We start from the raw sequence: 17,612 nt of genomic DNA, 5'->3' as shown, positions 1-17,612 counted from the left end.
ATAAAGTACTGCTTGAAAAGAATATCTTAGACAGAAGAGACTCTTCCTTTCCCTCGACGAATCTGTTATGAGAACCATGATCTCTGACCACTGATTCGTATATGAACTACCCAAGATCCCTTTCACAATAAACTCCCAAACTTGAGCCGAATATTGACACTCAAAAAAGAGATGATCTCTCGATTCCTGCACAGCATTACAGAGAACACAGGTGGTATCAACACCATGACTCCACTTTACTACTCTATCCATTGTAGATAGTCTGTCCCTTGAAGCCAACCACGCCATGAACGCAAATTTAGGAGTAGCATGAGAGAACCACACTCCACTTGCCCAAACACAGAAAGGATTTCCAACTCTCACCTGCTTCCAAGTTTCTTGAGTAGAAAACTTCTGTTTGTAAGCCGATTTCCCTTTCCAAATACTCACATCTTTACCTTCTGGATCAAGCCTGCTTCTGGTGTTACTCATCTCTTCCTCGAGATCATTGAGGATACTTACACGATGTTTTCTTCTTCTCCTGTTACTCAGCAGAGCATCCTCCACAGACTCATCTTTCCCTATACCCAGATCAATAACTCCTCTATCTCCTAACAAGTCGTGAAGCACCCCTTTCTCAGACCAGTGATCATACCAGAATGAAGTGTGTCTTCCATTCCCGAGCTCCTTCTTATAAAACAGTTTAGCCACTTCTCTTAGTTTCAACATTTTCCGCCACATCCACGACCCCACTTGCGGATTAGACTTCACTACCCAAAAACTCTTCCCTTTCAGTAGGTTAGCATGAATCCACTTCCCCCATAAAGAATCGCCAGATAGCAATCTCCATATCAACTTAAGACCATAGACCTTATTCACTTCCCTCAAGTCACGTATCCCTAAACCTCCTTCACACTTCAGACAGCTTACCTCCTTCCAAGCTACCTTAGCATTAGAAGACTTGAGCACTGGACCAGTCCATAAGAAAGCTGAACAGATTTTCTCCACCTCCCTTATACAGCTACAGGGGACACGAAACACAGCTATCCAAAAATTTACAATGCTGATGATCACAGAGCTTATGAGCTGGAGTCTCCCTGCATAGGATAGGTACCGACAAGTCCAAGTATTTATTTTATTACGAACGTGCTCTAACAGGGGAGAGTAGTCTTGGGTTCTCATGGCTTGAGTCATCAATGGTAGTCCCAAATAACGCACCGGAAGTTCTCCTTCAGCAAACTTGAAGTTAGTCAAGATATTACTCTTCTCCTCAGTTGTTATACCAGCCATATAAATTGTAGACTTCTCCACACTTATGCTTAACCCAGACCAAACTTCAAATTCTTCAAATACCGAGAGAGCACCCTGTATTGAATCCTTAGAGCCTTCTACAAATACCATTAAGTCATCCGCAAAGCAGAGATGAGTGAGAGATAGCTTCTTACAACCCGGATGGACCTTAAATCTCCTCTCAGCCATTGCTCTGTCCAACTTCAGTGAGAGTACATTCATACAGAGAACAAATAAGTACGGAGAGAGAGAACAGCCCTGACGGAGACCTCTTGAACTTTGAAAGTAACCCGCCAAGTCCCCATTTACTTGAACCGAGAATGAAGGACTGGTGATACAGAGCTTAATCCAGTGAATAAAATTCACAGGAAATCCCAATGCTTGCAAGCTTTCCAACACAAAAGACCATTGTACCGAGTCGAAAGCCTTGGAGATGTCTATTTTCATAACGCACCTGGGACTAACAGTATCTTTGTGGTAATCTTTAACAAGCTCAGAAGCGAGTAAGACATTCTCCATGAGTAATCTACCGTGAACAAACGCTGACTGATTCTCCTGAATGATACGAGGTAGAACCTGCTTCAAACGATTAGCCAATATCTTTGAAACCACTTTGTAGAGGACGTTACAACACGCTATGGGTCGAAAGTCCTTCATCTCAAGAGAGTCAAGCTTCTTGGGAATCAAAGCAAGAATTGTTGAATTCACCCCTTTTGGAAAGAACCCATATCTAAACACAGATTGCACCAAAACGATGAAATCTTTACTCAGAACTGGCCATGTAGTCTTGAAGAACTCTGCAGGGAAGCCATCTGGCCCAGGAGATTTATTATTTGGCATAGCAAACAGAACCCTTCGAACTTCCTCATCAGTGACCTCTGCCTCTAGTAAACCACAATCCTCAGGAGTACATCTAAAAGTATGCAATTCTCGCAATTCCTCCACTGAAGCCCCTTGATAATTCGATGGACACTTATTCAGAAACTCCTTGAAAAATCTTTCTGCCTCCCTCTTAACTTCCTCATGAGTGTTAACAACGTTCCCATCTGGACATCGGATTTCTCTAATCAAATTCTGAGCTTGCCTCGATCTAATAGCACGATGGAACGTCTTGTTATTTTGATCCCCCACCTCAAGCCAATGCAGTTTAGCCTTTTGTTTCAAATGATCCTCCTCCAAATTAGCCACATGTAACCATTCTCCATAAGCTTTAACCTCTTCTTTAATGGTAGTCTCACTTGGGCAAGCTAATGTAGCCTTTTGCTTCTCACATAGTAATCCATAAGCTTCTTTAGTTCTCTTAGTCAAGTTACCCAACTTCTCCCGAGCTAGCTCTCTGATCAACGGCTTCAGATTTTTCAACTTCTTTGAAAATCTATACATTGCAGATGTAGAGTGGAACAAACCCACAGTAGAGTCCCAATAATCTTTAACCATCGGCAAAAAAGACGAGATACTACTCATAGAGTTGACATACTTAAATGGCCTTTTGATCACCTCAGACTTAGGCAGCAGTTGAATATTGCATCTCATATGATCCGAACAACCTCCAGGCTCAAAGACAGAATACGCATTTTGAAACCGTAGAACAGCCTCTTCGTTCAATAATACTCTGTCCAACTTCTTACATATTACTCCCTCCTCTCTTTTATTACACCATGTGTATTGTGGCCCTTGGTAGGCCATATCAACAAGATGACATTGCAGAACTACACTCTGAAAGTCCCTCATCCCAGTCGGAACTCTACCCGTATCAGCGAACCTCGAGCTTTCATTGCCTTCCAAAATTTCATTGAAATCACCCATTATCATCCATGCCTTATTCTTGAAACTAGAAGAACTGTGATGATGAATCAGATCTTCCCACAACCCTCTTCGATCTTCAACTTGGTTATTTGCATAAACACAAGTACAGTAGAAAGCTTCCTCATCCTTAATCTCCACCATTACTGTGATTATTTGATCCGACTTATAAACTGGAGTGACACGAACCATCTCCCTCCAAAGAAACCATATCCTCCCACCTCTACTATCTTCATAGTTTGTGATAGAAGACCAGTCTCTAAACACTGAATTCAAAATCCGTTCAGCCTTATTCTCCTTCACCCTTGTTTCCAAAATACCTCCAAAACTCGTTTCTTTATTATGAATCCACTCTCTAACCACGGAATGCTTCAATGATTTATTCAGTCCGCGCACATTCCAGAAAAAACTCTCCATGATTAGAGTTTACGTCTAGAAGACCTTTTACTCTTAGGATTTGCATCCTGAGCTTTAGTCTTCTGGACCTTCCTCCCCCCTTTTTGCTCTGCTCCTTTCTCATTCTCTTTAGTCTTCTGTTCCAGTATCTCATCTTCCAACAGATCCTCCTCAGTTATAACATTTGCATCCTCTTCCTCAATGTTTACTTCCTCCGTCTCGTGTGATTCATCTTTTTGTATTTCTCCTTCCTCAACATCATCCACACTCAGAACTGAAAATTTAGACGCTGATATCTGCATTACTTGGTCAACTCTACCCGGTGTTTTTGACAAAGATCTTCCTACTCTTCCAGCTCTACCAGGAGAGAACCATACATTTTCTCCCTCAGCATTACTCACTCCCTCTCCATTACCATCAGTACTTAGCTGCTTCTCATTAGACTTCTTCCTCAGAATACCAGACTCCTCACCCATACCTCTGCTCCCTGAGACCCTTATATCTTCATTACCTGCCTTTGTAGCACTTCCTTTTAACAAATCCATATCTCCATGTTTCATCTCCCTTTTCTTCTTAACACAAACATTCTCAGAGTGACCCCATTTCTCACAGATGTTACACCTTGAAGGAAGCCAAGGGTAATAAAACTCAGCTGTGAACTCCTTTCCCTCTATAGCAAAATCAATCTCCTTCGGTAAAGCTTTCGATACATCAACATTCACAAAGATTTTTGCCTCTTCAAAATTTGAACAAGCTATCGTTTCTGGATGAAGATACACTGGGAACCCCACAGTGCTTGTCATAAAGCTTAATGCCTCCCATGAGAACATGTGGAGAGGCACTTTCCTCAGATGAACCCACATAGGGATAGCTTCCTCCTCTTGTTTCTCTTCTTCCGTTTTGGGTGACCACTTCTTCACAACCATAGGAACACCTGCAATGTTCCACATCCCCCTCTTGATGATCTTCTCACGCACCTTCGGATTCTTAACCTTAAACCTCATTGTTGTGGCATTAACATCATAAACCTCCACCTTTGATGTAGAATCACCATAACTCCAGATTTTGTTCACCACCATATGAACTTTCGCTATATGGGGCGCAATATCCAAAAATTTTCCAACAATGAAATCTTCCCACAGCGGCGTAGCCTCTGAGAGAATATCGCCAGGAATCACCACCTTGTGCTTACCATCAACCGATTTGACCTCCACTTCATACTTCTTGAGACACCTCTTATCCTGCGCCACTGAAACCCATTTCAACTCCTTTCCCTTTTCCTTCAAATCTGCAACCGTAGATCTCTTATCCTCCCCTAGATCTACCTCCTGTAGCATCCGATTACCCTCCGGTGACTCAGATAAGCCCGGCGGTGTCGCCGAAATCATCGAGAAACCCCCGTCGAAAGTCAGTTTCGAAATCGCCAAAATATCGCCAAAATATCGCCAAGAGTAAAACGGTGCGTTCTTCTTCTTCCAGTCAATTACACTCCTTGCCTCCTCGATATCTCCATCTCCTCCTCGTTCTCTGAAGTAACATAAGCTCCGTATCATGTGCACTTTCTCCAAACCCTTGGATTCTGAAAAGACACATCTCGTCTCATCAACTCCACTCCTTCCGCCGAGCCACTTCCTCCGTCCGCTACACCGAGCTTAATGCTGCTCAGTCTCCTTAACTCTCTTTTCTTCTCATGAGCATCCCCTCCATCACTTCTCCAGTCCAATGTCATCAGTGAGATATGCCGTATGCGAGTCACTTGGTGAACATTTTCGTTAATTAGGTTAACCTTAAACGCTCCCTTTCCTTTACATACATTCATTTTTGTTAAGTTCTACCAAAATGGATTATAAGCCCAAAATAATAGAACTTATAGACCCAAAACATATAATTTACATATCTTCGAACTATGTTTTTTTTTTTGCTAAAATTGTTCTTAAACTGTGTTTTTTTTTTGAAAAGAGAAAGGTATTAGAGAAAAATCGAACCTGGCACCTCTGATATTTAAATAAATTACTTCCAAAATCACCACACTGACAGCTAAAACTTCTATTAATATTACACATTGACAACTACATTTATGCATTCTGGAGAGACTAAGCGGTACTTGTCATTTATAGTGGCCACTACTAATCATGGAAACTGAGATGTTTGTTGCATCTTTATATGTTATTATACAGACTTGAAAATGATTTCAAAATATAGTGCAACTTTCAAACGTCTTACATTTGCTGTCTGGTGACGGAAAATAATGCATTATATACAGTTTCCTAACGGGGAGACTTGGCTCTAATTTGTGCCTTAAGTTGGAGGAGCATATAGACACAAGTATGAATAAAAAGAAGTGAAAACTCCAATGTTAAACCGCCAAGTAGAGCCAAGTCTGTATATTCTGTATATTAAGTATATATATTTTGATATGTCAATTGGTGAGAGTTAGTTACCCAATTGAACCAGCAGAAATTAAACTTTCGTCACTTTCATGTTTTCGTATTTCGAACAAGCTCAATCAATATGGTTTGCTAGCTCGATCAATATAGCTTATTTTTATGGGCTTAACATTAACTTTGACAAAAATTACATTCATAAAGATAAACTACTCAAACTGAAATAATTAAGATGAAACAAAGGAAGATTAAAAACACAAGTAAAACTGATGAAGAAACATGTCAATAGCGATTAAAGAAGCGGTGATTTCCTGGATAGTTGATAAACACCAATTATCATCTCACACAAGAAAATATAGGAGAAAATAAACCCGAAGGCATGACGCCATGACCTCATCAAGATCATTGTCAACAACACCGTAAGCTACAGAGATCTCCAAAGCTATGATGACCATAACATAACCCACATAGAACTCATATATCGGAAAAAGCAATTGCACTAAAGCCACTACACCAAAAAGGATGGATAAAGTGAGAATAGACTATAGAGACTCCTAGGGTTCGGTGATATTAGATTGTGAAGATGATGAAGAAAAACACCAACGGCACAAACGACCGTAGACAGGAACCAGACCTATAAGCTATGGTTGGAGTTTCAGAGCACAGAGACTTGACCAGTAAAATCACGTAGAGAGACACCAAACTCATCCCAACATACTTGTAGATAACTTGGCTCTCGTCTTTGAAGACTTCCATCAACTGTTTGAATCCACATAGGCAGAGGCTAGCCAGTATTACCCAACAAACTCGACCCCGTGTGTCATTCACCCATTTAACTACAACTTTTTCTGAAGGATTCGTCATTTTCCTTGTTTGGAAGGAGAAAAGGAGGAAAAAGAACGACTTGGTTTACTAAAGAGCGCTCCCTTTCTCTATACAGTTAGGTCTGAACTATTTTTACTCTATACACTTAAGACCATGTCCAATGGTGATACTCCCACTTGAGTCCTTAACAATATTTTAAGCATATAATTTTTTTTTTCATTAGTTAAGGATTCGGATCTAAAATACTCGTCCAATGGTGATCCTGAAGAATGAGTCCTTAGAAATAAAATAATATTTTTAAAAAAAAAAATTAAAATTGAAATTTTATTAATTGCATTATTAAAAAAAAAGATACAATGATTTAATAATATTCCAAAGAGAACTAATTATTAATCTTGATTACCAAATTTATTCCAAATGTTTTCGATCAAATCATTCTTCAATCGATCATGAGTTTTGCCTATCACGAAGATCATTGCGGTTGGAAAAGGTATCATTGAACAATGTAGGAATTTCGTTTAGGACCTCCGAGGTTCTGGAAGATTCTCCTTCTTGAAAATCTGAAATAATAACCCGTTTTGTATAACATCTCGTTCATCTTCAACTATCATATTGTGTAGTATGATACATGCTCTCATAATCTTCCCTATCTTCTCTCTGTCCAATGTACGAACCGGGTTTTTCAATTATCGCAACCGAGCTTGCAATACTCCAATGCCCGCTCGACATCTTTTCGGGCTGCTTCTTGCCATTTAGAAATGACGCTTGTTTGGACATTGATGGAGTGTGATAGATTGGATAAATGTTGACCACTTTTGGATATATACCCGTCCGTGAGATAGTATGCCAACTTATACATGTGTCCGTTGACCATGTACCTTACCCTCGAGCTCGACTTCTAAAGATATCGTCAAAACAGGGACCGATCGAGGACTTAATATCGTTTAAGGTACCTGGAAGACCGAAGAAAGCGTGCCATATCCAAAGATCTTGTGAAGCTACAGCCTCTAAAACCGTCGGTTTTCCGGATCCACGTGTGTATTTGTCCTTTCCAAGCGGTTGGGCAGTTTTTTCCACTCCCAATGCATACAGTCAATGCTCCCGACCATCCCTGGAAAACCGCGTTGCTCTCCAATATAGAGTAGTCGTTGAAGATCCTTCCTTTGTGGGTCGTCGTAGATACTCTTACCAAATAAGTGTATAAACTAACTGCGTCAGTGAATGATGTAAACAAGAGTGTGCTGTAGGTCCGCGCAGTCGGAGATAGTCGTCAACCGAGTCAGCCGCTGTCCATAAGCAAGCAGACGAATAGCCGCCGTACACTTTGAAGTGATGATAGACCCCACCTCCCGGTTGCATCTTTTCTCTGCTGAAAGAATATAAAGTTCTGCTTGAGGGCTCTGACAATACGCAGGAATAAATTCTTGTTCATGCGGAAACGTCTTCTAAATATTTGTGCCGAGTATGTCGGGTCTTCACTGAAGTAGTCATTCCATAACTGATCATCTCCTCCTTCACGGTCTCGTTCAATATAAGCACGGTTCGCCTCATCATCGGGTTGGTCCTCCACTATGTCGTTGTAGTAATCTTCAACTATTTCATCAACAAGTTCGTCTATTCTTTCGTCTAGACCATCGGATGAAGATGTTGACATTTTAAGAAGTCCTAATATGTTATTATAAATTAAAGTTCAAAATTAATGTTGACATTTTAAGAAGTCCTAATATGTTATTATAAATTAAAGTTTTAACATTTTAAGAAGTCCTAATCATAGAAAACTTTAATTTTGAACTTTTTTAAATAAAATCCATCATATTTACAATATTATAAAACTTTAATTTTGAACCTTTCATCAACAAATTTTTATCATATTAACAATATTATAAACTTTAATTTTGAACCTTTCATCAACAAATTTTTATCATATTAACAATATTATAAAACTTTAATTTTGAGCTGTTATTTAAAATACTAGTCATATTACTAAAATAAAAAAATTTGATGGTTTGTGATTTTACAAACCGTTTGTGTCTTGAACAAGTGTCTTGTACGATGTAACCTTCACGTGGAATGTTGAAAGAGAAATCAAATGTGCATATCTAATAAAACAAGATTAATAACAAGATTATTAACAAAGATGGATCAAAGAACTTGCTCTACAAGTAAGCAAAGAAGAAGATAATGTTACATAAGTTTTGATACAAAGAAGAAGATAATGTTACATAAGTTTTGATACAAAGAGAAGCTTACATATGATCCGAGGAAATGTTACATATGATCCGAGGAAAACAATGAGAGTACTTTAGAAACTCTCTGAAAACATGAACTTGACTCTCAAGAGGAAACAAGTTTATACTACACTACAAAGACTACAACTACTACTTATAATACATATGCTAGAGAGAGTGACCCGTGACTCATACAACTACACCCGTGATTCCTCCTCCATCACCCGTGAATCCTACTCCATCACCCGTGATTCCTACTCCATCAGATAAAGACCCGTGACTCCTTCCCAAACCTAAATTACTACAACCACTTTCTTTCCTTCCGGTTTCGAATCTAAGTAACTACAACTACTTTCTATCGAAGCAAATCAAAACCTAACAAACATTTAATTTTCCTTCCGGTTTCGAAACTAAATTACTACAACTACTAATAAAATAATTACCTCGTTAAAGAAACAAAGCACGTACGCCCCAATCCTTTGAATCCTTTCCAAGTATTCCTGAAAAATAAATGAGTAAACAATCAACTTTCACACACTTTCAATATTTGTAATACATATGAGAGATGAAAAATAAAAGGAAGTAACTCACCTAGCACAATAAGCAACACCAACCCTAACACTAAGCTGAAGACCATTAGCTTAGCTCCTGATTTCTTCTTTGTGAACTCGGAAACTTGCTTCTCAAGACGGAGTAACTTCTGCTCACGTTGATTCGCTTCACCCTTAACCGCATTAAGCTCCCTCTGAAACTCTCTCAGCTCCTCCTCCACCGCCACGTCCCACCATTTCCAGACGTGGCAGTCTCTATCATCGACATTGTGGCACGTTATGTAACGTCGGTATGGATCTTTTGGCGTTTGGGAGTATCCGTGAACTGGCTCTGAACCACAGTAGCATGTCCTTGGGATGCCATCATCACCCTCTGCTGATGGTTCCCAGTCACTGGCTTCTGCATTCCACCGAGTAATCTCAGCTTCAGCCGCGTACATCTCACATTCGGCTTCAAGGAGGGAGGTTAAGTCTGGAGAGTGTGAGGATGAAGAAGGCTGGCTGTAACTGTATCGTCCCATGATCGTTTATCTGCAACCAAAACAAGTAAACACTTAGTTAAGGACCAATTAAATCAACAGCAAATAACGAGTAAGAACAACGTTAATCAATTACGTATGTTAAAGAACAACAACAAACAATGTTAAATAATCAAAAGCACATGAAGGAGAAGGTAGCAAACCAACGACAAGAAACAAATTTTAAGAAGAAAACAGCTAATTAAGAAACGACAACCGATTAAGAAACAAACCCGATACGGTTTCAATCCGTATAACACACAGAGAGGAGATCCGAGACCGATACAAACCATAAACGTTTGGAAACCCTATCTAAACCCCCAAAGAATCCCTAAATCGATTTTGCCCCAAATACGTTTGAAACCCTAATTTGAAAATTTTCTCAAATCTGTCGGAATCCGAGAACCAAACCCTTAATACAGAACAAACAAGATGGAGAGTGATCTATAATTAAATCTACGAGTTTTTGATTTACGGTTTGGCTCGAGAAGTGTTTTTTTTTTTCGACCCTACACAAAACCAAAGACAAATTCCACCCACTCACCACGTGACACGTGGCTAAGGATTGAATCCTTAAGTCCGCTGCGACGGACCAATCCTTCGTCGATTTAACGCTAATAATAGTATTTAATTACAATTATGCTTAAGGATTTTTCTTATGGACCGGGTGAAATCCACCGTTGGATTGAATCCTTGAGTTAGTTACCCAATTGAACCAGCAGAAATTAAACTTTCGTCACTTTCATGTTTTCGTATTTCGAACAAGCTCAATCAATATGGTTTGCTAGCTCGATCAATATAGCTTATTTTTATGGGCTTAACATTAACTTTGACAAAAATTACATTCATAAAGATAAACTACTCAAACTGAAATAATTAAGATGAAACAAAGGAAGATTAAAAACACAAGTAAAACTGATGAAGAAACATGTCAATAGCGATTAAAGAAGCGGTGATTTCCTGGATAGTTGATAACACCAATTATCATCTCACACAAGAAAATATAGGAGAAAATAAACCCGAAAGGCATGACGCCATGACCTCATCAAGATCATTGTCAACAACACCGTAAGCTACAGAGATCTCCAAAGCTATGATGACCATAACATAACCCACATAGAACTCATATATCGGAAAAAGCAATTGCACTAAAGCCACTACACCAAAAAGGATGGATAAAGTGAGAATAGACTATAGAGACTCCTAGGGTTCGGTGATATTAGATTGTGAAGATGATGAAGAAAAACACCAACGGCACAAACGACCGTAGACAGGAACCAGACCTATAAGCTATGGTTGGAGTTTCAGAGCACAGAGACTTGACCAGTAAAATCACGTAGAGAGACACCAAACTCATCCCAACATACTTGTAGATAACTTGGCTCTCGTCTTTGAAGACTTCCATCAACTGTTTGAATCCACATAGGCAGAGGCTAGCCAGTATTACCCAACAAACTCGACCCCGTGTGTCATTCACCCATTTAACTACAACTTTTTCTGAAGGATTCGTCATTTTCCTTGTTTGGAAGGAGAAAAGGAGGAAAAAGAACGACTTGGTTTACTAAAGAGCGCTCCCTTTCTCTATACAGTTAGGTCTGAACTATTTTTACTCTATACACTTAAGGGCGAGTCACGTGGGTTAATGATTCTCAACCACACGATTTTAATAGTTTTCGATATAATTTTGCGATCTTTAATTTCAACAAACACCAGAATTCATAGCATTTGGCAAATATTACGATGGAAAACCATGGCAAAAAAATATTTTCATTAATCCATAAATGCTTAATTTAGATTTGCATTTGGTTGTATTTATATTATTTTATGTGTAATGTTACATTTTTTTTTGTAAACTGGCTTATGTGTGATGTTACATTTTATATAAATAAAATAGTTGTTAAAATGCTTTATTTAATATAGCTTTCATAATCATCACATTGACAGCTAAAATTTCTATTAATAACTAAAACTTCAAAACATATATTGAAACTTCAAAACATATGTTAATATTAAAGAAAAAAATATATTACACTCCCACGTCACGTGCATGATAAAAAATGAACAATGCAATGCATCATCCAATTAATCTAATACTCCCTCCGTTTTTTAATATAAGTCGTTTTAGAGAAACTTTTTTGTTCCAAATTATATGTCGTTTTCGGTTTTTTATGTAACATTTATTAGTAACTAATGTTGTCTGACCAATGATAATATATCTTCTATTTTTCTATTGGTTAAATTGTGGTTAGGTAAATAATTAATGATGTTTTTGTTTCGAAAATATAAGAAATTAATGATTTTCTTAATCTATGTGCATAGCTTCAAAACGACTTATAATAAAAAACGGAGGGAGTAATATAATACGATCCGGTAAGACGAGAAGATATGATTCCACGGGACCCACTTGTATAAAGATAACCCGATTGGGTAAGGCCATGATTATCGGGATATCTTAAGTCTCTCATGTCCTGTCTCAACCTTTCGTCTCTCCTCCCCCGTACCTTCTAACTTCTCCGACGATCACAGATTCACAGACCGCCGCCGGAAAAAGGGAGGCGACTGAGATTCACGCAATGGCATCACTTCACTCTACCCTCACCTACTGGCTCGTTAACCACCCAAACATCGCCAATTTCACGTGGACCGAAGGTGAAACTCTTGGCTCCACCGTCCTCTTCGTGTCCGTTGTAGTCTCAGTCTACCTCTCCGCCACGTTACTCCTCCGATCTGCCATCGATTCACTCCCTTCTCTCGGTCCCACAATTCTCAAACCAATCACAGCCCTACACAGCCTCATCCTCTGTCTTCTCTCCTTAGTTATGGCGGTTGGTTGCACTCTCTCCATCACCACAGATCCGACAGCAAGTTTGTTCGACGCGATCTGTTTCCCATTGGACGTGAAACCTAGCGGACCGCTTTTCTTTTGGGCTCAAGTCTTCTACCTCTCGAAGATCCTGGAGTTTGGAGACACAATCCTCATCATACTCGGCAAATCAATCCAACGGTTGTCCTTCCTCCACGTGTACCACCACGCTACGGTTGTGGTCATGTGCTTCCTCTGGCTGAGGACCCGGCAGTCGATGTTTCCGGTCGCGCTCCTGACGAATTCTACGGTTCATGTTATTATGTACGGCTATTACTTCCTATGCGCTGTGGGATCGAGGCCGAGGTGGAAGAGGTTGGTGACGGATTGTCAGATTGTGCAGTTTGTTTTCAGCTTCGGGTTGTCCGGTTGGATGCTCCGAGAGCAGTTGTTCGGGTCGGGATGCTCTGGGATTTGGGGATGGTGTTTTAACGCGGGGTTTAATGCTTCTCTTTTGGCTCTCTTCTTCAACTTCCATTCCAAGAACTATGCTAAAAAGACTAGCAGACAGGGAGACCGCAAAAGCGATTAAGTTTAGTTGTGTCTTGTCTTTTACATTTTTTTGAAATTGTCTTATGAATAAGATGTCACATAAATCATAAAATGGATTGGTTGTGTGATTCATAGTTTGGTAGAGCTGAACACTGATATTAGCCTACAGATTCACCAAGTTTTTGACTAATCAAGTACTAAAAAGCAGCTTCTACCTCTGTCTTGAGTCTTGACAATCACATTCCCTTGTCTTTCAGACAAATGGTGTAGGAACCCCCACGGTTTCAAGAGCCGTTGATGCCACAGTGTCTGGGTTCACGATAGACTCAACTGGTGGTTTAATATCTAACCCAAAACATGTGGTTGCTTATCACGTCTTTCATAAACCGGGCTAGGACTACGGCTATAGCTCAAAGCTCGGCTCATGCTACGACGTGGTGGCCGAACCAATATCAAATAACCAAATACAAATGAAGGACATTCTTCAATAAATTTTTTTATCATATCAAATATATATAAACCAATAACGGTTTTTGCTTACAAAATGTTTTGAATCAAATAAAATTACAAGTCAGAGGGAGATTTAACTCACTTGGAATAACCTCCATATCTGAGAGTGTAATAATGTATGTACATCAAATAAACTGAAAAAAAAACTTAGTGAACAAAGTAGATCCCGCGTCTACCATTAGTATGTCAAAGCTCTGTTCACTAGCCTGAACTGGGAGATTTTCTCAGGGCAAAGGCTCTTGTGAATCTCCAAGGCGCGACAGGTGCAAGTAAGCATCAGTCCCTACAATTTTTTTAATAACACACAAATTAAAACTATCTTTAATGAATATGATCTCAAAACATGAATGGAACAAGTATTTGACCCACCGTATCCTTCCATGGATATGATCTGCAAATCTCCACCAAAATAACGAGCATACAAGCGACTAATTGGCAGACCATAACCATAACCAGCCATAATCACGGGAACATCAGCTGTTCCAAATTCCATTTCCTCTTCAAGCGGGTTCGTTGCCGTGCTGTAAAGATATGTGAATATTTTGGGGAGACCACTTCTCGGTATACCTCCACCTTCATCTGAGACCTATTACATTCACCCACAACAATGCTTGGCTCAACAAAAAAATAAAATGCCTTGAAGGAGAACAAAAAGCAGAGGAAAACAAATAACCTTTATGGTAACATCTTCGATTCCATCAGCAACTATAATGCGGACTGGTGGTGCAACTCTGTCTGAATCAACATACCGCTCTTGGACAGCACGTAGAGAGTTCTTGACTAGCTCATACACCATAAGATGCAAATGGGTTGGCACATACCTGTAAAAAAGAGTAGAAAAATGTAAGTTCGAAGCAACAGAATGAATCCAAAGAAGAAAACAAGCGGACAAAACTCACGGAAAGGTGAAACTTGGATCACCATATATGTTGATCTCCGGAGCAGAACCATACTCTCTATAACAAATAGACCGGGCATCTTCGGTGGCGTTCCTCGCTACCTCCATAGGAGACATCTTAGTGTGAATGTAACCCACACAATGACGTGGCGGGTTTGGATTATGCAACTCAACATGCTGCCCTGAGAATTTTTCATTTTATAAAACGAAGATGTTTCAGTTGAGTGGAGGAGAGAACAGAGAGAGAAATTAAAAAAAAAAAGCAAGTCTTTACCAATAAGGTTACGGACGCCTATACGGGATAAGTAGAAGCGATCAAGAAACTGATGAATCTCATCAAGATTCTCGTAGAAATGGACTCCTTTCTTGAGCTGGTTAACACCGAGTGCCATCATGGGAACCACGTTGTTGTGCCTTACTTTCACGGCCTTGATCATCTGAGTGAAGTCTTTCTCGTCAGCAGTATCTTTGATCTCAGGAAACGCTCTCATGTCCCTGAATGATTCCAGATACCAATCTCTTACCTACCAAACAAAACAGCAGAGAATCTTGAAGAAGCTATTGAAAAAGAGTGTCAAAATTGCCAAATCTTATGTCACTCCAGAGAGATTGCATTGCACATCAAAACTGTTCTAAGGATTCTCTTTCACTGTAGCACAAACATTAAAAGCCTTCACACAATATCTTATTTTATTTTTTTATCGAATTTAAATAATTAGAAATGAACGTTCAATTTCGGATTCGATTGGCTCTGAGCCTCTGATACCATCTTCAATTTTTTATTAGTCTTCCAACTTAAAACCGACAATAACTGAATTGATCCTAACCATTTTATTTAATTCATTAAAAAGTTTCGTAACAATTAGAAGAACCAAACTCATGTAAGGTATATAAATTCTTCAAAGCCTATTAGATTTCGAAATTCGATCGAAACACAATTGCAATACTCACAAGAATCAAACAGTAAACCGGAATAAACGAATGAAACGCAGTTTAACAATTTGATTCCAGCAAAATTCTACAAAACCCTGTTTGATTCGAATCACAAACTTGATCGAATATAATTAGAAATGAAGGTTCAAGTTCACAATTCGAGAAACTCGATAGGCTCTGATACCATATTAAATTGTCGTTTATTATAGACTTCCAACTTAAAACCGACAATAACTGAATTGGCCTAACCAGTTTATATCATTCATTAAACAATTTCATAACAAAATGAAAAACCTAACTCGTGTAGGGTATAGAAGTTCTTCAAAGCCTATTCGAGATCGAAACACAATCGCAAAACCTAACCGATTCGAACCACAAACTCCATCGGAAATACTCACAAAAACACCACCGGAAACGTTACCTTCAAGACGGCAGGTTTCTCGGAGAGACCATAAGGCAGCGTCTCGAGTTCGATCGCTCTCCTCGCGACGCGAATCGGAAGCTCCTTGTGTAGAAACTGCGCGGAGATCAAAAGGTTCTTCTCAGTAGGCGTGGAACCAAACTCCATCATGTACCTGAGGCTCACGCCCGTCTGCTTCATGCAACCCCATTTGTGAAGATCCTCGATCAAGCTCTTAGGAAATATCATCTTCACCAACCCTAACTTCTTCTTTATCGTCTTCGTCGTCGCACTCAACCGTTCTCATCGACTGCAGGAAACCTCGAAAATGATTGGACATGCAGAAAAAAGAAAGAGAGAGAGAGAGGATTGGCTTTGAAAATGGTAAATTGATTGGTGGATGGAAATTAATAAACGTTACGGAAATAGGTTGCCCGCTAATTCCATGGATTAGGATTTTTTTTACTATTACGAGTTTGTGTTTGAGTGATCGTGTGGTGTTGGCTTTGCTTGTTTGAATATTTTACGTTATGTCTTTTTTGAGAGTTAAAGTTACTTATTTTATATTGCAAAGTAAGGCTCCGATTGGTAACTATAATTCCACGGAAAAGGTGTTAAACTGCGAAAAAAATAATTAAACTACGGAAATTTTTTAAAATATATGGAATGATATATAGAATACATATTAAACTGATTAAAATATTTTATATGGTATTTACTTCGTTATAAGAAAAGACAAATATCAATAATTAACATTTACTAAAAATATTTATTATAAATATTTAGCTTATTTTTCAATACATTTTAATAATAAAATAACATTTTATAATATTTTAAAACAAATTATAATATAATTTTATTTACAACATAACTATTTACCATTAAAAAATTATTTTATTTATTTAAAATTTTGAAAAGGTAGTATCATATAATTTTATAATATGAAAGTGTTAATCTTGTAAATAATCAACTAAAACTCTATTTTCCATTTATTGGAAATTTTCTTTGTATTTTTGTTAGCAAAAACCTAAATTTATGTTTTTGCGTTGTTCTTTCATTCCGTATTTTTTGTTGATTGGTAAAATATTTGTGAAATCACGTTTAATATACCAATCCGCCATTTCGCAAAGTTACCGGTCAAAGTCTAATACTAATTGTTAACAAAAAGGATCCTCACACACACAACTCTCATAATAATAATAATAATAATAATAATAATAATAATGTTCGACTTTCATTCAAAACATCATTTTAAATACACATCTCTTATTATAAAAAGTAAAAACTAGAATGATAATTGTTTTCTCAACAGTTTTCTACTTTTCTTATACTAGTTGTTTTCTTGTATCAGTGTTTACATGGTGTTACCTGTTATGTCAATATCATGATCAAAATAAATAGCTATCTATGGAGCGCAGGTTTAGGTTCGGTCTCAATGGGAAAATAAAATGGAGCACCTAACAACGTATCTTCACAGAACAAGAACTACGAGATCACCCCTTTCATTCCGGGGTGACGGAGGGATCGTACCATTCGAACCTT

The 17,612-nt window shown here is 38.6% G+C and overlaps 3 protein-coding genes across 5 annotated transcripts; 1 reads left to right on the top strand and 2 right to left on the bottom strand.

Annotated features, from left to right (window-relative positions):
* Positions 1-5,418: 5,418 nt before the first annotated feature.
* On the bottom strand, positions 5,419-10,402 carry LOC103850761 (uncharacterized protein At4g04775). Of its 3 annotated transcripts, XM_033291019.1 has the most exons (3): positions 9,497-10,402; positions 9,349-9,405; positions 8,841-9,198 (listed from the first exon to the last, which is right to left on the bottom strand). In XM_033291019.1, exons 1-2 carry the CDS (start codon positions 9,975-9,977, stop codon positions 9,353-9,355), a joined length of 534 nt encoding a protein of 177 aa, XP_033146910.1. In that variant the 5' UTR covers positions 9,978-10,402; the 3' UTR covers positions 8,841-9,198; positions 9,349-9,352. The 3 variants fall into 3 exon arrangements, with proteins under 3 accessions (XP_033146911.1, XP_033146910.1, XP_033146909.1); XM_033291020.1 differs by lacking the exons at positions 8,841-9,198; positions 9,349-9,405 and adding an exon at positions 5,419-7,079 and having other exon boundaries at positions 9,486-10,400; XM_033291018.1 differs by having other exon boundaries at positions 8,841-9,405.
* Positions 10,403-12,412: 2,010 nt separating this feature from the next.
* Positions 12,413-13,540, top strand: LOC103870745 (elongation of fatty acids protein 3-like). The gene is made up of 2 exons (XM_033291593.1): positions 12,413-12,496; positions 12,533-13,540. The coding sequence occupies exon 2, from the start codon at positions 12,548-12,550 to the stop codon at positions 13,367-13,369; it is 822 nt and encodes a 273-aa protein (XP_033147484.1). The 5' UTR covers positions 12,413-12,496; positions 12,533-12,547; the 3' UTR covers positions 13,370-13,540.
* A 268-nt stretch (positions 13,541-13,808) lies between these two features.
* On the bottom strand, positions 13,809-16,469 carry LOC103870744 (pyruvate dehydrogenase (acetyl-transferring) kinase, mitochondrial). The gene is made up of 7 exons (XM_033291591.1): positions 16,453-16,469; positions 16,092-16,418; positions 15,012-15,261; positions 14,739-14,919; positions 14,513-14,660; positions 14,209-14,425; positions 13,809-14,122 (listed from the first exon to the last, which is right to left on the bottom strand). Exons 2-7 carry the CDS (start codon positions 16,317-16,319, stop codon positions 14,064-14,066), a joined length of 1,083 nt encoding a protein of 360 aa, XP_033147482.1. The 5' UTR covers positions 16,320-16,418; positions 16,453-16,469; the 3' UTR covers positions 13,809-14,063.
* Between the last annotated feature and the right edge of the window lie 1,143 nt (positions 16,470-17,612).

Source organism: Brassica rapa, chromosome A05 (assembly GCF_000309985.2).
Source record: "Brassica rapa cultivar Chiifu-401-42 chromosome A05, CAAS_Brap_v3.01, whole genome shotgun sequence".
Classification (NCBI taxonomy): domain Eukaryota; kingdom Viridiplantae; phylum Streptophyta; class Magnoliopsida; order Brassicales; family Brassicaceae; genus Brassica; species Brassica rapa.
Note: the sequence above shows the minus strand (reverse complement) of the source record. Positions and strands in the feature narration are given on the sequence as shown.